This window comes from Capricornis sumatraensis, chromosome 9 (assembly GCF_032405125.1).
Source record: "Capricornis sumatraensis isolate serow.1 chromosome 9, serow.2, whole genome shotgun sequence".
In the NCBI taxonomy this organism is placed as follows: Eukaryota; Metazoa; Chordata; class Mammalia; order Artiodactyla; family Bovidae; genus Capricornis; species Capricornis sumatraensis.
Window position 1 is genome coordinate 80,736,237 of NC_091077.1, and position 25,104 is coordinate 80,761,340.

At 39.5% G+C, this 25,104-nt stretch overlaps 1 protein-coding gene across 1 annotated transcript in view; it reads right to left on the minus strand.

The window, feature by feature from the left end:
• The window catches only part of ACOT12 (acyl-CoA thioesterase 12), a 41,140-nt gene extending 18,659 nt beyond the window's left edge, over positions 1-22,481 (minus strand). The window contains exons 1-5 of the mRNA XM_068981343.1: positions 22,349-22,481; positions 14,593-14,662; positions 10,024-10,084; positions 6,727-6,828; positions 3,716-3,851 (exon numbers count right to left, since the gene is read on the minus strand). Of these exons, the coding sequence (XP_068837444.1) occupies positions 3,716-3,851; positions 6,727-6,828; positions 10,024-10,084; positions 14,593-14,662; positions 22,349-22,481 (502 nt within the window). The remainder of the gene's footprint in view (positions 1-3,715; positions 3,852-6,726; positions 6,829-10,023; positions 10,085-14,592; positions 14,663-22,348) is intronic.
• Between the last annotated feature and the right edge of the window lie 2,623 nt (positions 22,482-25,104).

Sequence of the window (25,104 nt, forward strand, 5' to 3'; positions counted from 1 at the left end):
TTTCCTTGTTTATCCATCTGCATTCTAGGTAACTCCTGGATTTACTTTCCAGTTTACTGTCTTAGATGCTGTTTCATTAATAAGTTTTAAATTTTTATTATTTTATATTCTTTTTGTATAGAAATGGTTTTTGCTTCTTCATCTAATGTTCTAGGTCATTTTCTTGTTCCTACATAATACTTTTGATACTCTTTTATTTCTTAAAATATATTAACCTTTTACTTCAGATTCTTTATGTGGTAAATTCTGTTTCTTTAGTTTTCATTGCAGGCTTCATTCTGTTGTCTGGTGCTTTTCTGAATTCAGGTGACTTACTTTTGTCTTATGATTCTTGTCTAAGAGCTCACATTCCTTGGATCTCTATCTGTGGGAGTTCTTGAGGACTGGGCTTAAAGTCATGTCTGCACAGAGGATTTGCATTTGTGGCTGCAGATCACCTGTGGGTACTTAACACAGTATGAGTTCACACTAGGTTTTACTTGGTCTGTTTCAAGCCAAACAAATTATGTGAATCCTGACATCAAATATGCTTGAGAATGTAGTTGTGATTGAATCTTCAAAGAGAAACAAGTGTTTTTTCCATTCCACATAGGGTTAAGCGGGAAGCATGCCGACCAGAGCTCTCAAAGGCATGGTTTTTCCAGTTGACCCACTGAGGGTATCATTTTGGAGGGGTTTCAGCTCCAGGTCTGGTTCCCTGATCCACCTTCCCACTTGACTGTGCCTCCTGAGCTAGGGCAGGCGCCTTAAAACACTGCGCAGGGTCTACCACCTACAGGGTCCCCCTTAGCAAATGCCAGCTCTTGTGTCTCCTTACACTGCTGCATTTGTGTTTCTGATCATTTGTGGACTTGAAGCCTCTTTCTTAGTTTTCTGCCTGCTGAGATGTGTTTGTAAATATTTTATCCAGAAATTTTAGATTTTTTTCATACTGCGAGTCCACCATATTGCTGTAATCAGAATTGGATTGCTTCCTAAAGTAATCCTTAAAAAGCATATAAAATCTTAAATTCTTAAATCCTTCCAACTTCTGTCTTTTTTAAGTACTGATTTTGCTAGATAATTTTTTATAAACATCCCAAACTAGTACTGATTGAGATTTTTTTAAGGTTAATTTCTCTTACTCAAATGGCACTTTTTTGGTTCAAAATAAATTAATATAAATTATCTGTACAATATATAGCTAAATTAAAAAAAAGGAAAGGTGTGTAATTGTTTGAATATTGTGTTACCAAGATAAAATTAAAAAAATAAGAAAAGACCTTATACTGTGAGAGACTTTGTAAAGACTCAGATATAAGGCAACTCTGCCGGGGGCCACCACGGGAGATCCCACCCATGACAAGGTCATGTGGAAGAGAACTGTTAAGCAAGGCTTCAGAACTCAACAGGCTCCGTAGGCTTTCTCGAGCATCTACCCCCAAAACCAGAATCTGTCTGTTTTACTACTTCATGACTTTCACCAACTCCTCTGACATTAACAGGGGGCTAACCCTGATCACCTTTCTCTGGAGAAAATTAATTTAGGACTATAGCTAATAAGTCTCCTGGACATGAGAGGAATATTTCCAATCAAAACCCCTCTGTTAGCATTTTAGCTTGCTTGGCAGATATATCCAGACTCTTGCAGCTACACATGTGATTATTTACAGCCTCCCAAATGTGAGAGGCACAAAAAGCCTAAAACATAGAGCCTTTCAAAGAGTTAAAAGTTATTAGTGTTTGAAAGGTCAGGGCGAGGTCAGGATGAAAGGTCAGGGCGAGGTCAGGATGAAAGGTCAGGGCGAGGTCAGGATGAAAGGTCAAGGAAAGGTCAGGCATGCTGAGGCATGCCCCGGCATGTCAGGACATGCCCCGGCAGAGGGCGCTGCAGACACACCCCGGAGATGGGCCGGCAACCAAGCCGACCAATCAGGAGCCGACACGAAGCCCTCGCCGTCCAATCAGGAACCGACACGGAGCCCTTGAACACCAATCACCGCTGAGCCCGTGTTTTCTTCCTTATATGGGAGCCCCAGCCCGGGCTATAAAACCCCTTCCCCACCCCTCACACCTCGCAGACTCCACAGACTCCCTTTACCCCGCTGACTCCCTTTGCTTCGCAGACCCCCCCTCACTTCCCTGCTTACCCGCCCCCTGGGAGTTCTGCCCGAGAGCGACCGCCCAATAAAAGGCCCTGTTCAACGGTCCATAGGGGTGGTTCCTTCTTCCCGTGGCGTTTCTTACAGTGTTAATGTAGGATTTCATTATTGGGCCAATGCTTATTGCTAAGTTCCCATATCTCTTATCCACTCTGCACCTGGGAGTGCATTAGTTAACATAGTTGGAAAGTAAGAAAAACAAGTGTAGCCTTGAAATTAACCACATCAGACTTTTGAGCTAATTGGTTCTTTCTTGTAACTCACTGCACCTTTACTCCGTGAGAAATGTAACTTGTTTAATACTTTTTGAGGCTGACATAGATTAGAAATATAAGAAAAAACATTTCAAGGGAAAATAAGTTTTCTGGTTGAGAAGCCTCTATCAAAAGAGGGTCATAAAATGTTCACAGGCCTCCAAGGCCAAAAGATAATGTACACAACATTGTTTATGGGAAAGGTTTGCAGAAGAAATCCCAGTTTTGATAAAGACAAAACAGATGTAATGTTTGGGCTGACTTTGTATGACTTTGCATCTTTCATTTCCCTCTATGTAGAAGTAAAGGTATAAAAGACCCTTTTGAAAATAAAAACAATGGGCCTCGCTTCAAGAAGCTTGGTCACCCCGTGTTTTTCTTTTTTCTCTTTTTTTCTCTCTTACTTTCTTTTTCAGGCTGATCTCTTGGAGCATAGAGGCTCCCTGCGTTCACTTACCTGCCCGGGTTTCTAAGACCTGAACGGGAAGACGTTCTGCGTCTTCACTCCCTCGGGAGACTGGGAAGGCACCTGTGGCCTCCGTGAACAGGGCAAACTTCTTGTCTCGAAGTTTTATTGGCTTTCTATGTAAACCAAGAAATATCAGCCTCTCTCTCTTCTATTTTCTTATCTACAATATTCTTTCCTTATCTCTCTCTAAATCAATCGCCGACGCTGTTTTTCCTTCAGGTTCCCCTGGATCCTGTGGGGGCTGGACCCCAGCACAACTCCTTTTCTGATGGATAACTAAAGAAAAATTTACTTGATTCCTATGAAGACATACATAGCATACACTGGGGTACATAGAGCTGTGTACTAGGGCAGGTCTCATGTGTGTAAGGATCATCTAGGAAATGTATGCAGGAATGTATTGAGTATAGGGGACTTTGGTGCAGAAGTATGCCTATTTGGAGGTAACTGCCAATCATTGGGGAAATGGGGCACTCCCAGGTTTAGACTAGAGACCAGTCTAGGCTCAGAGCTTTGGCTGTGCACCCATGTTAAGGACAGTAAACAAACCTCATCCTTTCTACAGGTTTCCAACTGGGACATACTCATCTGGAGGTCAATTTCAGTTCTTGTACTTTGGATGTTTATAAGTATTTTGTCATTCCTCTTGGACAATGTTACATTTATCCCACATTTTTTCGGTCAGGAACTTTGACCTGAATTGAGGTTATTCTGTCTTTGGTTTTCTGTCTCACTACCAGAAAGGGTCAGGACAGCAGCAGAATGCACATTCTTTTCAAGTGCACATGGAACCTCCTCCAGAATATGATCACAATCATATAATTAAAGTTCCTGTAAATAGATTTACTAACCATCAAACTTGCCACCTTCCTTCATCAAGTTTTTAAAGGTATCTTCATGTTGTAATCGAACTTTCCTTCTCTCAGAAGCCAGATTGTATTCCACATGATCTTGTTCAGTTAGAAGTGTGACTGGTTTTAATTGAATCTAGAAAAAGAAAAACATTTATCTTTCATCGCCTTGTTAAATTATAAAAGCACAACATGAACTTTGCAAAAACAAATAATATGCCACATTATTTTCTAACTCAAAGTAAATAGAGCATTTATGGATATGTACATTTAATGTACATATAATGGATGTGTACATTTTATTTTGTCTTAATTTTTTTCTTAAAATATTTTTAAACTAAAAAACCAATGTAGGCTTCATAATTTGTTCATATAATATGTGCCTTTAAAAAGTTTTCCAAATATTAATTTTCCCTGATTTAAAAAATTTTCAACAGAATTACAAAATGAACTATTCTTGAAATTAATGAATGAGAGGGACTTTGGCGCCACTAAATTCTTATCAAGAAATGTTTTCTACCTTTTGAAAAATTAAGATATCAGAGGGAGAGAAGAAAGATATTCTAGAGAAAGCTGTCATGATGTTCCCTGTTTGGAAATTTCATCACATGTTGGGAACATTATCTAATAAGCAAACTGAAAGAATCAGTATATCAGACTAAAGCTCCAGCTGACCTCCAGAAACCTGGAAATGTGATGCAACAGAAGCAAGGGCTCAAGTTCTTCCAGAAATGCCTGAGTGCTGTCCTGTGTGTGAGTCACCTTGCAGCTGGACTGGGAGAGCTCCATGCTTATTTACAGGCCACGTAAAGGCTGACCCTTGACCAAGATAACGATGAAATAGCGAGTGATTTCTAATACATGGTTAAAGTCAAACTCCCCTGGATGACCTCATCCAACTTGTTTAGGAATGTAATGACTAGTAGCTTATACTGGTTTAACTAATTACATAGCTTTATTTTAGTTGTGTGACCAGTGGGGTGCAGTAGACCACCTGGTAAACTAATGTTTCGGCTTTCCAATCTGCAGATGAAGTACATTTTGTGTGCTGAAGAGATCCCTAAGAGCTTTGGCTGGAAGTCTCAAACCTCTCGGATGTCTGCTGTGCTTTCTTTCTCCTGCTGTGCCCTTTCCTTTAGCTTCAGTAAGGCCTTGCACGAGCATACCCTGTGGAGTCTTGGGAAGCGTTCTATGATCTGGCCTGTGTCATTGTTGAACTAGACTGAAGTAATCATTGCCCATCTCATCCTGGAATGAACTCACTTTGGACAGAGACCCAGGTAGCCCTGTCGGGTCGAACCACTGATTTTTCATGGCTGTCTTAATGGTGTGCTACTGAGTAAGAATTTACCAACTAGAAAATACAGGTGCTTTACAATAAAGGTTATCTGAGCTAACCAATTACGACAGCACTTAGGGCACTTGTTTTCTCAGAAGCACTGTTGGAAAACAGATCTTTAGGCTCAGCAGAGACTAGACTGAAGTGTGGCTATTCTATTCTTATTCCAGGAGTCCCTGAAGCTGGAGGTGGGAAATGATGGGTTTTGTTTTCTCCTCCATGTGAAGGAATGATTTGGGGAGGTGGATTCCTTTCTGTCACTTGCTCTCAGATATGAGAACTCTGCAACCACCCCTATATTCTCTTATTCACAAAAGTTTGGAGATTCAGAGGGGATTCCAGGGAAAACAGAATGTTTGAGAAGACCTGTCTCAGTGTTTCAATGATTTTAGTGAACATAGGATCCCTAGGATGCTTTGTCAAAGTACAGATTCCAGATTCCTATACTAGTGATTCTAATTCAATAGGTCTGAGATACAGCCCAGAAAGCTGCATTTTTATAATACAATAAGTGATATGAACTTCAGTTTGAAAAAACCATGCCCCCCAGGCAATGGGGATTTGCTTTGTGGCCTATTTTATATCACACAGAGAGTGGAAGAATTATCCCAGTGTACAAAACTGGAGAGACACCTGCCACCCAGGCACCACCGTGGCCTAACTAGGCCCTGGCCCATCTGTGTGCCTCCTGGCCCAAGTGAGGAGTTGCTGGTGACTGCTTCTTTGGGGTTGGAGAAGGAAATGGCAACCCACTCCAGTGTTCTTGCCTGGAGAATCCCAGGGATGGTGGAGCCTGCTGGGCTGCCATCTATGGGGTTGCACAGAGTCGGACACGACTGAAGTGACTTAGCAGTAGCAGTAGCTTCTTTTGGGTACAGGGAAAACTTTGTCCCAGCTGGCTCTTCCATGTGAGGAAGACTTTTGCAGAGTGAATAGTACTTGCGGAGCTAGGAGAAGCCACTGTGCCCACTTCTAAAGCGATCCTTCAAGTGAAAGATTTGAGTTCCAAATTTAATTAATACATTTTAAAATGCTTGTACTAAGTGTGGATCCTCCCCTAGGTATCCTGGCTCTAAAAAGAAAATCCAAGAAATTATAGTAAGTCTGCAGTAGACAAAGGATAAGCTGCTCTGGGCCAACACCAGGCAAGCCCACTGGAATACCCACATCAGGCCAACATATTTCTATTAAGAGTGTTTTTACACCCTATGCCCTGCAGCTTATTTTCAAACTTCAGTAACTCAGCAACTTTGACATTATTCCTTTAGGTTTGAAAAAGTGATTGGACCATAATGCACAATTGGTAGCTAAAATGCTTCTTGCTTTAAAAAATATTTTAACTCAATTTCGAGTTATATAACCACAAAAGAACCAAACCAGTAAGCAATATTTTGGGGAAACTGATATGACCTTCAGACCACTTAAAACACAATGTTTTTTCCCTCTTTCATGAATTGGCTACATCTTTCATTTTTTCTAAGGTAGTTAATACTGTGGTATCATTGCATAAGTATTGGTGACAGTTACAGTAAGTATTGGTGAATAACAAATCTTGGGAAAGTGTATTCCTGGTAAGAAAGAAATGTCCCTTACCTGTAACAATTTTGATGCTGGTAATTCTGTTAATGAGTCCCTGAATTATATGCTAGATACTTTTCAGACAGAAATTTACCTTTTCTTTTCCAACTGGTTTGGCTACAAAGGTAGAGAAAGCCACACTAACAAGTTTCTCAGTGCCAGTGAGCATGTCCTCTACTGTAACCTTGATGCTGATCTACAGTGGAAAGAAAAATAAAAAATTTTCAGTCATCCAGACAACAGAGGACACTGCGGCATTCAAAATTCATTTATGCACTTCACCATTTTTTTGTTTTTTGAATAAAACCCTTATTTTAATTTACTTTTAGTCAGTATTGTCCTCTCTGTGATTTTCTATTAAACTGAAAAAAAAAATCTCTTCTCTGATTATAGAAAAATGTATATTTACCATGGAAAATTTTGTTAAGTATAAAAATAAATGATAAAAATGGAATCTGACTATCAAGAGTAAATATCACGAATCCCATCACCCAAATTAATAATTACTAACCTTTATATAAATTTTCTTCCAGTGTTATACATATATAGGAAATGTGTCTATATGTATATAGATGTGTATGTATATTTATCTGCATACACATACATACAAAAGACTATCATACTGTATTTACAGTTTTATATTATATCTTACAACTTTGGGGCATTTATTAAACATTTTCAAATCCTATTATTACTAAATGTACTTTTGAAAATAAGATATTAACAAATGCCTTATAGCCCATCAGAGAGGTGTACCACAACTATTTTTAATCTTTTGTCTCAGTTTTATAACCAAGTTGACATGGATAGAATGTTATTTATAGTCATGTTATTTGCAGCATTGTTTCCTCTTTCAGGAGTTTTCTTTTTTAGGATTAGCGAGAATTGGCTAAGACACTCTATGGTGATAGCACAGTGGACTGGATTTCCCATATGAAGAACTCTGAAGCTTAGGTCCTTATCATGATCACACTCAGCAGAAGTATAGGTAAACTTGGGAACATAGCTCAGAGAAATAATACTATCTTCTTGAAACAGTGGGCAACCTCGCCCATCTTAGTTCAGCACTGTGTTATCAATGATAGTATCTATTTCTTCATCTTCACCAAGTACATCATGTACAGAAATAAACATCAGTCAGTGAGTCACTTAACTTATGAAACCAAATTAGTATTTGCATGGTAAATGTAAGTTAACCAGATGGTGATTAACCAGATTTAAACCATCCATTCTCAAATCCCAACTCTCACCCACATAACTTTCTACTTTCAGAGAAATAAGCAAATGGAAAATAGACAACTAACAGTAAAAACAAAGCAACAGTTTTGGAGAGTTAAAGCAAGTTTTGAACCTTGTCTTCTATTAGAATAGTTAATACCCAAATGTCTCAAAAACATATGCCAGCAAGAATTTCACTTTTTGTCATGACATAGTAGGTCAGTTTGGAATTACATTGTATGAAAACAACTGGAAAACTGGACCAAGTATAGGAAGCAACTGTTTTCACACATAAGACAGCAGGCAATGCAGAGCTGGATCTCCTTGGAAAGGGAAGATTAATGAGGGGAGCACTTGCCTGGGCTCTCATTCTGTAGGCAGTTCCCAGACTATGACCAAGGAGGGGAAATGGGAAACACTGAAATGAAAACCCAGAAATCAAGATCAAGGCAGCTGAGATTGTCCCACAAAGGAAGGAGCTACAAAAGGAAAGAATCTCAGGTATGTGCATATTGTCCCTGTTGAGTGTTTGGGTTGATACCAGTCTGAGCCTGTGTAGGGTGAAATTTCACAAAGCCAGAAAAGAACAGTTTCTGAGGAAGAAACAGTTGTAAATTGAGCTCTTGTAAAAATTCCAAGAGTTCACACAGCCCTGGGAATCTGGTGTTCCCTCCAGCCAGACCTCACTGAATAAAACACACATTCATAGAGACCACACAGGACCACAACTTTGTAGAGGGACTACATTAGCCCTAAATGGGGCTAGTATTTATTTTTCTTCAGATCAGAAATCTATGCTTTCCACTCACTGGGTGTCTGTTATTTTTTTTTTCTCTCTTTTCTGTTCTTTTCTTAGCTTTTAGTCAAACTTCCTTTGGAAATTCTGGCTGGTCTCAGGGAAAAGGACAGGAGAAAAGAAAGGGGACTTTCATCTATGCATGGGCTGAATAGAGGGAGAGTACTGTCTCTCAGGAGAAAGGCCAGGCCCAGAAGCTACTGTGTGCAGAGATCAAGAGCCCTATAGTTGAGAATCAGAATCCAGAAGCACTGTTATACTGTCTCTGACACGGCTCATTTTATCCACAAGTTTATATAACCTTTCTGATTTCTTCAAGTTCTTAGTGCCTTGTTTACATAGATACTAGGGGAAAGTGAGGACTAAATTAGGGTAAAGCCATCACCATAGGTATGGTTATTACCAAAACAGTTCTGTTATGGGTTGATTTGTGTCTCCCACCAAATCTGGTACCTCAGAATGTGACCTTATTTGAAAATAGGGTGTAATTATTTAAGACAAGGTCCTTCTGGAGTAGGATGGACCTCTAAGCCCATATGACTGATGTCCTTCTGAAAGGGAAAACGTGGACCCAGCAACACAGGGAAAACACCATGTTCAGATGGAGCAGGCCACTGGCAAACCACCGGGGTCAGAAGAGAGGATGGGGGCAGGTTCTCTCCCGTAGCCCTTGAAAGGAACCTACCCTACTAACAGTCTGATTTAGGCTGCCAGCCTGCAGAACAGGGAGGCAATCAGCTTCTGTCACTTAAGGCACCTAATCTGTGAAACTTTGTCATGGGAGCCCTCAGATACAAATACATGTCATTTGTGCCCAGAGAGCAAAGGGACCGCTGCTGACCATCCTACAAGTTGCAATATGGGATCCAGGAAATCCTTTCCTGCTATTTTAACCTGTATTAGACTTCTGTATTTCTGAGAATTTTGTATTCATAACTATAGTAAAGAAAACTAAGTAGATGAAGAAGAAAAGTCTAAGCTTCCCTTCTTGCTCCAATTACTCTGCCTTTCAAAAACTAGTTAATTGTGGGGCTGGTTTTCATCAGGGGTGAGGAGATGGAGAAAAAGTAGAGTTAGAATATTAATAGAGTCAGAATAATTAAGAAATAAAAGCCATACCTGGCAAAGAACCAAGGGTGCCCTTCTCCCTTGTGTGTTTACTTTCTGTGTAAAAACCGTTCATTGCATCACATTTAATTTTAGTAGCAGGGAAACATAGTCTCCTTATTTACCTGTGAGCCTGACTACAGATTCAAGGGCCTTCTGAAATTCAGAATCTCATAAACTCTAAGTTATTCCAGGCTTCCTCCTTTGCCCTCTGTAAACAATAAAGAGATGAGCACCAAGAGGCAGTAGTAAGAAAAGCGAGCCTCTTACCTCCATGCTTGTGCTGAATGCTCTACTAACTTTTGCTTTGATGGTTATAACTTGTCCAACTCTAGTGGAAAAAAAAAAAAAAAAAACACCTCAGTAATTCTAGCACCTCTCATTTCAGACTTGAAGATTCACTTAAATATGTGTGCCATCGAACAGTTCCATCTTACCATGTTGATAATGCTCATGCATGAAAAATGCAAACTAATGATAACATATAAGACAGCAGCAAAAACAGATGCAGATCTTTGTAAACCATACATGTGTCAGCTGACTAGCCTCTTAACAGAAAAGGGCCTTTGCTAAGATGATGTGCAAAATGATTTCCAAATCTACACCTTGTACCACAGCTGTTTCCTAAAGAGAAGTTACAACAAACACATGCAAACCTATGCAACTGATATTTTTAAATGTTGGTTAACAAATAAATGGATAGACATGCAAGCAAGCAAGCAAGCAAGCAAACAAATGGAATAGCTTCACTAGGTTTATAGGAGCACTCATTGTTGCCAGATGATTCATTCACTCCACATAGTTTCTGGAACTCTGATCATATAACCACAAGTTGTTTCAAAGCTTTTGTGTTTAGGCCCCTCACTCACCAAAGGGTCTATCCAATTCAAGCTGCCTCAGTTTTTCTCCCTTACTTCAGAGGTGAACTGCATTCTCACTGTTCTTCTCAATCTTTTCTTTCAGAGGAAGAAAATTAGATCTCTTCCAGACCCCTTTCTTTACCTGTGCCCTTGATCCCATCCCACTCTTAACCTTTCCTCCTCCACCCATGGCCTGGTTTAGGCAGCTCTTTACTCTTGTAGCCTCAGTCTCTGCCCCTTCCTCAACTCCTTATCAGTCTATGAAAATGTTCAAGGCTTTTCCTTTCTAAAAATCTTAACTCTCAAGTTTATTCTATCTCAAGATTCTTTTCTCTTCCCCTCCATATTCAAGCTTCCTATAATCTTTTTCTTTTTCCAGCTCATAACATTTAACTGAGTTCCAACTAGTCCTGGCACTAAGCTAAGACCTCAGGATACAGTGATTAATAAGGCAAGGTTGCTGACATCAAGGAGACTGGTCTTTACTTGGGACACAAGGATATAGATGAAGTGTAATGCTATGAAATTTTTCAAAAAGAAGAAAAAAATCAGGTATTACAAAAGCACCCAGAAGTGACTAATTCAGAAAGTCAGGGAAGAAGTCATAGAAGAGGTAACATCTGAGATGGGTCTTCAAAGATTAGGGTTTTGCCAGGTTTAAAAGTTTGGAGGTTTCATCCCTCATTCACTCTCAGTCACTCAAATCTAGGTGCTGCTTCCACATCTTACTCTTGATTTCTCCAAAGTCAGTTCCTAACAGCTGAATCCAAGGTCTCCTTTCATTTAATAGCATCAGTCAACTTTTCAGGAAACCTTCTCTTCCTTTGGCTTCCAAAATACTTTTCTCTCTTCATTCTCAGTTTTCTTCACTGATTTCCCTTTCTTAATCCATCCCTTAGGTATAGTCATCCCCCAAACTTATGGGTTTTTTTTTTTCTCATTTTACTGAAGACTTGTTATCCTCCACGATCCTATCATCTTTACAGAGATGATTCTCAAATCTTCATCTTTAGCCTGAACCTCATTCTTGAAACTCAGAGCCATATTTTCAAACTTCTTTCAGCAGATTCAACCAATAATTATGGAGGCTCTACTAGGCTGAGTGTTAGCTACCTAAACACACATTACCTTATTTAACCCCCACAGTTACCATGTGAAAACCCAAACCAACATCCTTAAATTTGTTCCTCCTTGACTTCCTAGCTCTAGTAAAGTTTCTAGCAAACGATTTCAGTAATAGCACAAGGTACAGGGTGAGTCCCTCTTCAAAGCTGCTGTAGTACTTTGTACTTATATGCTACTGAAATCTTCTGCCTCTCTGCCTGTCAGACATTGACAGGGGGAAGTATCTTGCCATCTTGCATCTTTTTCATCTCTTGTGATCTCTGCCCTGCCTTTAACAGCAGGAGAAATTCGTAGGACTTGGTTCTCCACCAAACTAAACTTCTGACACTGAATTGTCAAATAAATGGCACGGCTAAAATCCCAACTAAGTAAAATCAGTTTCATAGCATGGCATTCAAGGCTTTCTGTTACCCAGCCCCACACTCCTGCTAGGGCATCATCTTAGCACACCGGCCTTTCCTGAGCACACCCACTTCTTCCCAACTCAGTGCTCAGGCTCTTCCATGTGCCTCATCTTGTGAAGTCTTTTCCCTATTCACCAGTGAAAATCTATACCTCATTTAAGCCCATATTAAATACTACCTCCATCATGAAACACTCATTGATTCTCTAGTCAATGTGTACCTCCCAGGACTTATATCTCACCCTAGGCATGCATCCTCTATTCTGATGACTATGTATTTGTCTGACTTTCTTACCAGACTGAATGGCTGCCACACTCCAGAATTTTGTCATAATCATTCACGTATTCTCTTGAGCCTAGACCAGTACTATATGCAATATATATTTGTGAGTTAAAAATATCTAATATGGCTTTTAACCAAATTATATGGCTTTCTATAGGTAGCTTTCAATTTTCTTATTTTTTAATGGTGTGGGTCCCATGTGTTTTAGTGGCCACAAGTCCTTTCTGATAGCAGAAACACAACATAGTACAAATGGCAAACTACACTTTGATGCTGAGATTACTTGTTAAGTCTAAGTTATAGAATTTAGGATTGGAAAGTATATAATAGATATTTTATTGTAACATACTGTTGGCTTTCCTAAGCTTAACAATGGTGCTTCAGTGTGTTCTCAAATAAGTTTGCATTTTCAGTAATCTGTAATTTTGTTGAGATAAAGACACATGTCAGCTTTTTCTACTTGAGGGAAAAAAATCGCCTAGTGTCTGCACTGAGTCAGCAGGCCTTCATCTGTGTCTACAGATCTTCACCTGTATCTGTATCTGTCAAAGGCTCTTTCCGACACTGCAGCAGACTATGAGAACAAGTGTCAGGAGATGTTCAATACAGGTTGCTGATCACAAAGATAGAAGAAGCGGGTTGGGGGAAGCACTGGATAGAGTGTAAGAAGATCCAGGCTGTAAGTGCCCTCTGACCTTTGGCTGGCTATGGGGCTTAGGCCTCGGGTTCTTATCAGTACAAAGATGACTGCATTGAGTTCTAAAAGTCTCTCTATATCTATGATTCTAATACCTACCAAAAATTTCTTTTGGATTAGCTTTGATGGTATAATTTTTTATGCGTGTGGTTTTATTTAACTTAATTCTGTTTGCATATAAATGGATAAGTGCCAGATAGATAAATGTAAGCTGAAGATTGGAGAGGTGAACTGGGCATCTCAGTGGACAGACTCCCTGGGGTTTGAAAACTGGTGGTAACTACGCCATGGTCCTTGAGAAGAGTCCTAGACTAGCAGCAGACAATCTTCTCTCTCCCTTTTCTTTTTTTGTAAATTATGTTTATGTCTTTTAGGATCAAGATATTCAGAAAGAAAAAGAGATACAAACATAAAATCAAATAAATAAAACTATATGACCCTAGTTCATTAGAATTACTAATATGACCTCTTAAGAAACATAATTCCTAATCCTGCCACCAGAAAGGTATAGAAATAATGACCAACCCTGTATCAGTGAACATGTTAAACAGGGAGACAGTGAGCAGATACAAAGTGTAATAAACTGTATCGGACAAAAGACCAGATTTCTTTAAAAAATAAATTGCAAGAGAAAAGAAGAAAAGGAAAATTTTATGTTAAAGGTCATATCAGCCATATTGGTTCTTGATTTAACAGACAATTGCTTAAATTAAAAAACAAAACAAACACTTTTTAAGTCTATTGGGAATGATAGTTTTTGTTAACAGTATTGTGTCTATGTTATTATGTTTTCTAAAAGAGCCCATGTTTTTTAGAAATATATATGAAATATTCAGAGATGATTATAGGATTTGCTTAAAAATAGACCAGGTGTATGGGGGATTATGGAGGGGTATTGATGAAACAATATCATCCATGAATCGATTATTTTCGTAGTTAGGTGTTGGGTCCTTGGGGATACATGGTACTATTCTCTCTTCTTTTGTATATGGTTGAAAGATTTGTATATCTTGAAGTTTTCTACAAATAAGAAATGGTAAAACATACACATTCCCACATATAAAATGTTTTTCATAATTTAACATCCCTACTGAGAATAATTAATATTTACCCAACAACCTAATGATGAAATTCACCATTATAGAGATACTTATTATCATTAATTATTCCTAGTAGAGGAAAGAGCCATTTAAGAATCAGCTTTTAGAAATCCTGTAATGCCTTATACCAAAAGGCATTTAATGCTGAGAGCTATTTCTTAATAAATCAGGACTATAAATTTTACACTAAGAGTATTTACTAAAAGCAGGTCCTGAAATTATTATTATCTACTGATTTACATTGGCTCAAATATTAGTTATTAACAAATTGGATCCCTGACTGCAAATGAGTAAGCTTAGGTGCCACAAATACATGTTATAAATGAACTAATAAGCCCAGGGGAAAGGCATGATAAAGCAATGCCACTTACCTAGCTGTCGCTTCAAATTGTATGTCATCCACTGAGGCTGTGACACAGGAAATGCCAGCATGTTTTTCAGCTTCAAAAAATAGGTTAAAAAAAAAAGAGCTGGATTAGTTATGTTTCAGTACTTCAGCATGCAGGAAGAGGAACAAAACAAGTGGGTTTATTCTAATAACTCACCCCTCTATTCAATACAGGACCACTGTACCCACACTTCTGAATGAACTGGATTGATAACAGTTCCTTTGCTTGAAAAGTTATTTTTCTACTGCATGAAAATTACTGTACTTCCTCCAAAGTTTTAACTTACACTCTCTTTGATTTGAAATTCAACACCAATACCCTGCATATCTAGCTACTTGAATAGTAACTCCAATAAATTGGTGTCAACTTTAACTATTTTGTCAAGTACTACCCTTCTTTAAAAAAACAATGCTTCAGAGCTGTATCTATTGTCCCACGTAACCAGTAGCTGAATATATTTAAACCACTTAACCAGTGTAAGCACTGAACAGTATGGAAGACTTCAAGGTCATATCCCAAATCAGATAGAAACTTGTCTCGGCGTCAGAGAAATAGAGATGGGCATGTAGTAAGTATTTAATCATTATTTACTTATTACTACTAAATCCATATGAAATTCACTTGCATTAACTGTGCTGGAGGAGGAAAGCGTTGAGTAGGGTGAGAGGTTAGGAAGGAGCTCCAATTATTTCCATGGCCCCTGTCTGCATTATTTAATTCGTTGAGTTTTTTTTTTTTAATTGTTGGTTTTACTTTAAGTAAAAGTATCAGAATTTGTCCCCTTTGGGAAAATTTTTGACATGTGTTTTTTCCAGAATTTCATTTTGAGGAACAATTAAAACCTAAACAGACTGACTGCATTAGCTTTTGAAAGAAATTTTAACTCCATTTTAATTTTGCAGACTTCACTCCTAAGTGCCATATTATGAAAAAGAAAGAGAGAGTGAATTATACCGAATCTGCATTCTCTGTGTATAGAGGATTATTTTAATTGTAATATACATTGACAGTCCCAGATAAAGAGATATGATAAAGTACTCCAGAGAGCAAGTATGTGAAACATTCCTCCCTATGATCTAATTCTGTAGAAAATGGGACATTCTGGTTTTACTCACTGGAAGTAGCTATTCTTCCAAATATGCACATGACCTAAACTGAGTTACTAGAAAACTAACCATAGCAGAACTGTGCATGTGAGTGATGGAGAGGGGAGAATGGGCTTCCCAGGTCTGAAGTTCAGTTAGAGAAAGGACACATAAAAATATTAGACTCTAGAAATGCACAAGGTGGGCTCAGTGTAATTCAGTATATCAAATATTTGTTAAATTCCCATTGCTTTTCAGACACTTTGAGCTGAATCAGTCCTATCTTTTAATGAGTCTACTCAGTGACAGAGACCTAGCCATAGTCAATGCCCTTTTTCTGGAGAATGATTGGGACTCTTACAAATATATGCTGTAAAATGTTGACTAAATTCATTTTGGTTACCTGACATGAGGGAATGATATGTTTATTAAACTACTCTTGTTGATAAAGTGTAACACTGTAGCCAAACAATTTGGTAACCAACACGAGTTACCAAATTTTGAGTGATTTAAATGATGACTGAAGTGCAAAAAAAGACTAACTTTTTATTGTATATATTGGGCATCTTCTATGTGTATGTAGCACTATACCAGGTTGCATTTAGGGATCACAAAGAACCATAATCATAATAATAATTATCATTTATTATTGGTCTGGCACTGAGCTAAGTATGCATATTAATTACATGAGGTTGATACTGTTAATAGTTCCATTTTACAAATGAGGCAATTTTGGCTTAGAAAGATCAAATACATTGTTCTAAATAGTCATTTTGACTGTAGAAGCAATAGGAACTCTGAGAAAAAAGGCCAACCAAGGAATGTTCCCTAGAGAAGTTCTTGGCTGAATATGGGCTTTAGGGACTCAATTGCCATGGTCTATATTATAGACTTTCAAGGGCCATTAAATTAAAAATGAAAAATTAAAATATGGGGAACCAACATAGGGCCACAAATTTTACGTGTGATCATTTTTCTTTGTAAGTGTGACAGATATGAATTTGACAGGACCAATCTGTTCTGGTTCTTGGTTTTAATTGTCCTTCATGCAGTATGCCAGTAAAAGTGGAGGACCCCAAAAGCTAGTTCTGATTTCCCGGGACAACTGAGAGAAGCTGAGGAATAGTAGTAGCTAAGTGGATGTAATCCAGGAATGATGATTGATCAAAATGATGGTGACTTCTTCACTCCTTCTTTTAACTAATATTGATTAAATTCTTAGGCTCCAAAATCACTGCAGACGGTGACTATAGCCACAAAATTGAAAAACGCTCCTTGGAAGAAAAGGTATGACAAACCTAGAGAGCATGTTAAAAAGCAGAGACATCACTGCCAACAAAGGTCCATATAGTCAAAGCTATGGTTTTTCCAGTAGTCATGTATGGATGTGAGTTGGACCATAAGGAAAGCCGAATGCCAAAGAGTTGATACTTTCAAATTGTGGTGCTGGAGAAGGTGTTTGAGAGTCCCTTGGACAGCAAGGAGATCAAACCAGTCAATCCTAAAGGAAATCAACCCTGAATATTCATTGGAAAGACTGATGCTGAAGCTGAAGCTCCAGTCCTTCAGCCACCTGGTGAGAAGAGCCGACTGTTTGCAAAAGACCCTGATGCTGGGAAAGATTGAGGACAAGAGACGAGGACAACAGAGGATGAGATGATTGGATGGCATCATTGAACCAATGGAGATGAGTTTGAGCAAACTCAGGGAGATGGTGAAGGACAGGGAGTCCTGGTGTGCTGCAGTCCATTGGGTCGCAAAGAGTTGGATATGAGTTAGCGACTGAACAACAACAACAACCTTTACTGTGCCAACCTCTATGTAAGATCCTGGAAATGTAAAACAGCCACTGTCCTTATTCTCATGGAGTCTAGTGGAGAAGCCAGACATTAATTAAACGAGTACATAATAACAAAATAAGTTAGATGAGCTGAAGAAAACATGGCTATTTTGAGGGTCTGTAACTGAGGAACCACACCTGGGTGGGATGTCAAGGAAGGTGTCCATGTGGAGAGGATGCTTGAAGTGAGATCTGAAAGATGATCAGGAGTAGAAACAGATGTGTGTTGTGGAGAAGGGCACAGAGAAGGGAGGGCTTGCTGGATGAAGGCTTTTGTGGAAAAAATGAAAAAAGCAACAACATGAGTAGGTAAGAGAAGGCTGAGGATAAACCAACAGGGCCTTGAAAGTCTTGGCTGACAATTTTTAGAATATTTAGTATTAAAGATATTGTTTCAGCATCTTCGGGTCTCCAGACGGGGCTAGTGGCTAACTCTTAATAAAAGTGGAAGTGTTAGGTGCTCGGTCGTGTCTGACTTTGTGACCCCTTGGACTGTAGCTCACCAGGCTCCTCTTTCCATGGAATTCTCCAGGCAAGAATACTGGAGTGGGTAGCCATATCTTTCTCCAGAGGATCTTCCCAACCCAGGGATTGAACCTGGTTCTCATGCATTGCGGGCAGATTCTTTACCACCTGAGCCTTGAGGAAAGCCCTAATTCTAATGAGGTCAGTGGCTAATTCTAATCCTTGTTTTCCTATATATCATAAAGTGCTTTTCTCTACTTTCAAAATTTTCTCTTCACCATAGTTTGATGATGAGGTCCATAAATGTGACTTTCTTTGTATTGATTTTGCTTGGTGTCCTATGATCTTTTTGAATCTGTGTATGTATGTCTTTTACCATATTTGGGAAATTTTCATCTATTATTTCTTCAAATATTTGTTTTTTTCCCATGCCTTCTCTCGTCTATAGGACTTCAATTATAAAAGGCTTTTTATGCATTTGATTTTTTTCATAAATCCCAGACATTTTATTTTTTAAATTCGTTTTCCCTCTGTTCTTCAGACTGGATAACTTCTATTGATCCATCTTTATGTTTAATAACTTTACTCAGTCACCTCCATTCTTTGTTTAATCCTATCTAGTGAGTTTTTAATTTAAAATACTATAATTTTCAGTTCTGGAATTTCCATTGAGTTATTGTTTTTATAGTTTCTATTTCTGTGCTGAGATTTACTGTGGCTTTTGTTATGATAATATTTTTCACTGTATTCTTGAGCAGAGTTATGACTTGGGTCTCCTGCGTTGCAGGCAGACGCTTTACTGTCTGAGCCACCAGGGAAGCCCCAGAGTTATGACACGCGGTTTAAAAAAAAATCCTTGAAGCTTAATTCCAGCATTAAGTCTTCTAGGGATTGGTCTCTACCGACTGTCTCTTCTCTTAAGAATGGGTCATGCTTTCCCGTTTCTTTGAATATCAAGTAGTTTTAGATTGTAGCCTAGTTATTATGAGTGATATGTTATAGAAATTGTGGGTTCTTATATGATCCTCTGAAAAGTATTGTGCTTTTTTTTTTAATTGGGTAATTTAATCAAACTCACAGTATAAAACTCTGTCTCCCTAGAGATGGGATAGGCTCTTTTAATTCTTTGGCCTCCAGGAAGGAAGTCTGGAGTCTGCCTGTACATACATGACTCAAGGTTCACCAGAGAGCTGAGCAAAGATTATAAACATATTTTAGGGCTCTGCCTCTCTGGCTCTCTCTTGTCTTGAATTTTCCTCCTCATATTCCAGTAGCTGTATTTCCCTCAAATCCTCTGGCTCTTCAAATCAGCACGTCTATGGGTTTCCCTCAGAAATTAAGCTGGGAGAATATTAGAGTCTTCCTAAGGAAAGAAGATCTTAAAATTATTAAAAACAATGCAAACAAAAAAAAAAAACAAAGCTTCTTAGCACCTTTCTGTTCCTCTGAGAGTTGATTCCCAAATGTTTTAAGCCTACTTTTGTCTGCTTTTCAGTTCCCTTACGTGGCTTTTATTCAGTGTTTGTTCCAGAGATTATAGTTGTTATCTGTGCCAGATATTTTTCTAATAGGAGATACTTACCATGTTAGAAGAGTAATTTTTATAGCCTTTGGTAAGGAAGACAGTGGGACAAGATGAACAGAACAAGTGACATGATCAGATAAGCACCTTCATAAAGTACTTTAGATGCAGTGCGGAGAGGAGACCAGAATGAATGGAGAAGACCAGTTTGGAAACCACTGCTGAAGTCCACATGAAAGATGATGTTTCTCCTGCACTAGGTGGTGGCAGTGGAGGCGAGCAAGATGCTTGGGTTTGAGAGATTGCTTCAAAGGAACGTTGATAAGACTTGGTTCATAGATTAGAGATATGGAGGGAGAAGCAAGGTACGGAATCAAGGATGGTTGATGCCTAGATTTTGGGCATGCATCAGTGAATATTTGGGTGCCATTCCTGAAAGAGTGAACCCTGGAAAAGATACATAAATGAAATAGAGAAGGAAATGTGAGACTGAGATATTTTAAAATATGGAGGGTGGAGAATGACTCATAGATGGCTTCAAGCCTCTAGGATTAAGATACAAGAAGAATAATGGGGCCACAGACAGAAATGAGGTCTAATGGCAACATGATAGTGAATGTATTTAATCTTCCTTTAAGTATTGAGAAGGCATTTGGGAATCTAGCAGTGCCTGGGTGTCATGCAAGTACTTTGGGGCCACAGCTGTGATCATTATTTGTCATAGTAATGTGTCTATACAGAAGTGTGGGTCACTAGGAACTCTGGTTGGAAAAATGCCAGAAAAAAAGTGTTATTATTATTATTACTCCTATTGTATTAAATATAATGCCATGATGGAGCATTTCTCTGCCAAATATTCAGTTACACCTTGGCTATAGGTCAGTTGGGAGACCCTGGTTCGATTCCTGAGTCAGGAAGATGTACTGGAGAAGGGATAGGCTACCCACTCCAGTATTCTTGGGCTTCCCTTGTGACTCAGCTGGTAAAGAATCCACCTGCAATATGAGACACCTGGGTTCAATCCCTGGGTTGGGAAGAGTCCCTGGGGAAGGGAAAGGCTACCCACTCCAGTATTCTGGCCTGGAGAATTCCATGGACTATATAGGTCCAACTTTATCATAAAGGTTTAAACCAACTTTATCATAAAGGTTTCTTCAATATTGTATTATTAATAATATAACTATTAAGGTCCACAGTAATTGGTTATCAGTTGACTCCTGTTGTGGTCTGAGTTTCCAAAGATGTAAAAGCATAGAAATTTTTATGAAAATTGCAAGAGGGCAATTGTTCCCTCATTATAGGACAGAAGCACTGAGTGCGGTAACTTTAAAAGTCACTTCAATATTCACATGATGAATTCGGTTGCCATGGAAATAGGCATCGTTATTATTAGCAACCTCCATAATTTCTATACTGGTTTCTCCTCCATGTGAATTACATTTGTATTCATGTCGCCATTATTATGCTATTATAACCAACCTCAAATCCTGATTAAAACTGTTAAGACAGAAGCCAAACATTCCTATCAATAAACAGAAATCAAACAGACTGGCATCGGATATGACTGAATTTTGTGGGTGGTTAACACACAGGGGATTAGAAATTGTATGAACACTTATTGAGGAAAGCAGGGATTTGTAATTAGCTGAGCTTTACTTTTGTCCTCTGTAAAATAAGAATCCTGGAATACGTGATCTTAAGCTCCTTCCAGCTCTAATATTTTATCCTAACATAGTTTACTTAAAATGTACATTTGCTGGGTCTATTAAGTGTTGTATGCAAAGCCTGGCTTCCTAAATAAGATTGCAGGTTCTGGACACATCCATTCAGTTACCCATCCATATAACAGGAGGTTTTTGTTTGGTGCTTACTAAGCATTAGAAAACTAGCTTTAGTTTACATGCTAATTGGCCAGTCAGGAAATCAAAGGTGAACATACTAATACACAAAGTAATTGCAGATTGTGTTAAGTGGTGTGAAGGAATTTGGAAAGGGTGTTGTGACAAAAGTGATGAAAGGGTGAAGTGTACAGCAGGTGGTTAGGATAGACTGCTCTGCAGAAATGAGGTTTAGTGGAGACGGAATGCAAGGAAGGGCCAAGAGAAGAGTGCAAAGGCAAAAAGAACAGCAGGTGCAAAGGTCTTTCGTGGAGACTACACGAGGGCGTGGAAGGCAACAGACTTAATTCAGAAGCAGATATGGGAGATGGGTGATGTATTGAACTAGGCATTAAAGAGATCTGCAGAAATGTAAGCCAACACCGCTTCTCTAAGTACATTTATGTTCTTGTTGAAAATAGTTATTTTACAATAAAAATATGTAATGGATTTTTGTTATTTTCAAAAGAATTATTTTAAAAATTTTCACATATGGTAAATATGCATATGAAAAAAGAAACCACATGAAAGTTCTCTTGGGGCCTCGCTTATTTAATGGGATAAAAGACTTAAGAGGTTTAAGAATCACTGGTCCAGGACTTTCCCAGTACTGGATAAACAGTCTCAATCATTATTTCCCAGCTGCACAAGGCTTAAAACTCTGTAAATACCCTCCTCTCCTTCCTTCTCCCTTCTTACCCATTGTGGGTCCTGGGGTGGCGCAGACCCGCACCCCACTGCCTCAGATCTTTTGACATCCTGACCTCTGCCTTACTGACACCAGCGTTCCTGCGTCTCCACATCCCAGCCCGCTTCCCGGGCACTCTCTGCCATCCCGGACACTCGCCTACCCAACACACACCTGGCCCCTCAAGTAGGGCTCCCCCCATTCCGGATCCCCGGCACCCCGGGTCTCCCTGGTCTTACACCCGCCTTCCAGCACTCCTACCCGCCAGGCAGGCAGTGGTGTCGATCCACTTGAGCAGCTGTGCAGCGCTCAGCTCGCCCCGGGCGTTGGCGTGCGCAGGCTGGATGGCCTGGCTCATGCGCACCTCCGCGGGCGCCGGCCGCTCCAGCTCCATGGCTCGTCAAGAGTGCGAAGCGACCGGGCCTAGGCGCCGCCTGGCCACCGGCCGGGCCCGCCCCAGCTCCAAAGGGCACTGAGCCGCTGTCCCGAGCCCGCATCCCGCGCCCTGGCGCACCAGGAGGTGAGATTTAAGGGGCCAGGAATGTCGCGAGGAGAGTGAAATGGAACTCTTCACTGAATCCGGGGCGACCGAGGTTGGCAAAGCTGGAACCAGCTCGGGTTTCTCACCTGTAAAGGGGAGATAGCACTTATCTCAGAGGACTGTGCAGAGAATTAGTGAGATGAAGTACAAAACTCACGGGCTAAGGGGACATGGGTGTTTGCCAAGTAAACTAGTGAGGTTACTGTCTGCCTGAAGAACTTGACAAGTGATGGGGAGTTAATAATTAATTAGTTACATTTTCTCCAGAGAAAGGTAGACCTTTCGCTTTGGAAGTTGATTTTTAAAGTATTTGACTTTTCTTTCTTTTTTTTCTGCTGTACACTGCCAGGTAGGGTGGGCAATCACTCCTCCCATCCCTAGTTCAAAATCCACCTTCTGGTTCTTAGAATAATATAATGGCTCAAAAAAAGCCGCTCTATTATTCATCATTTTGTTATGAAATTACGCCCACAGCCAAACACAGAAAGAGGGGCTGATTTTTGCTGGCGTATCAGAGTCACCCAATAAGGGAAGGCAACCTTTTGATTTTAATGTAGAGAATAAACTGTTGCTGCATTGCAAATGAGCTCAACAGATCCCAAGAGAATTTCTTCTTGATGCGAGACAGAATCTAGACTATTAAATAAGATTTCTCATTGTCAACTTTTAGCACACATAAGCTTTCCAGAGCTGAAATCAGTGATTCTGCAGGGCACTCCCCATTAAGGAAACAGTGACACCAGAAAACCTACAACATATTATAGAGCCATAGACGCCATATTAGGAGGACTGGCTGCATCTGGGAGGGCATGCATGGGTGAGGAAATGGGTGCCTAGAGGGGTGTGTCAGGCAGGCAGCTGATGTAACGGAGCAGTTAAGGTTGTTGAGCACCTGACTTGAACTCAGGGCTCCTGACTTACCACAAAGTCTAATCGACTCCAACAAATCAGTGCTGCTTTTCATCCCTTTGCAGATGGCCTGCTAAGCCCCAGCTTGGAGCATCTGAATGGAGATTCTGGTAATTTTGCTTGTTTTTTAAAAGCGCTTTTAACATAAGAGAGGAATTAAGGAATCATGGACATGATAGCTTTTCAGGATCCTCTGTGGGTAGGTTTCTGTCCCATATGAGCTTAAGAATTGGATGCATTCAGTTGGGTAAGTAGGAAGTTTGACTTCTATAAAATGACTATTTTTTAGCAAAGTAAACCTTATGCTTCCAGGATGGTCCCCCTATAAGTTGATTTTCAAATAACAGTGTTATTAGTTTTATCACTTTTGTCATTCCTCATTAGAAAGTGCCTCTAGAGTTCTTTATAGCATCTTGGCAGCTTGGATTATTATTCAGCAAATACTCACTCCATCTACTGATTACTCCACAGGAGGCACTTACTGGTGTGTGGCTTGGCCATGTGACTTGCATTTTATAGAATGTGAGGAGGTAACGGTGTACCTGTTTGAACCTAGCCCTTATTTTTAGGGACATCTAACCTCTGCAGTGAGAAGACGCTGTGCCTGAGCCACTGCCCCACGAGCATCTGGGTGCCGGGCTGCATTCACGTATTGCAGAGCCATTCCAGCTGACCGGCAGACTTGCAGCCTGAAGCTGAGCCACGCAGCAGACATGCTGAATGGGATTTGACTATTTATTTTTGTCTGTCACTGTGATTGGGGGATTGTTACACAGCAATGCCTAACAGTTACATGTGCAAATTTCATTTATTACTATTTTAGAAAATTTATTGAGTTATTGGAAATAAAACATGTGTTTAGGCTGGGTTTTATTGTTTGGGGTAAAAAACAGTGACTAACATAATAATAAGTATGTACTTGCTTTATATGTATACTTTACTTTCCAAAATGATTATCTGGAAAAGGACAGCAAGTGTCTGTATATGTATGTCTAGGAATTTATGACTAAAGAAGCAAAGTACACAAAGTTACCATTGTGCTTTGTTACATGTATTATCTCCTAATTAGATGTCTTGATTATGGTTTCTTAGCTTTTGTTGGTTTTGCACCAATTTTCAGTTTCATAGCCTCTGCCTGAAACTACTGTTCTTACTTTTTTTTTAAATAGCATCCGCATGTGTGAACATTTGCTATAGCCTTTATCTGTCAAAGATTTCTGCTATTATGTTTGAAGAAAAGGCTTCCATTTTTCCATTTCTGTTTAGAGACATCTTTTGAAGATGAGCCGGCTCTGAAGCCAGCTTGATTTTAGAAGGTCATGCACAAGAGCAGGGGAGCTGTTCGGGAAGAGTAGACAGAATATGATAATCACTAGAATAATAAGAACATCTTAGGATGTTGGAGTGGAAGGGAAATCAGGTAGTCAGACCCCCTCATTCTGGACATGAGGAAATGAGGTATTTACCCTGGGTCACATTGCAAAGTTAATGGTCAGGCTCTGAGAAAACTGAGAACAAGGAACATGAAATATAAGCAAAGGGAAAAAAAAGTGCTTCCTCCCCCCAA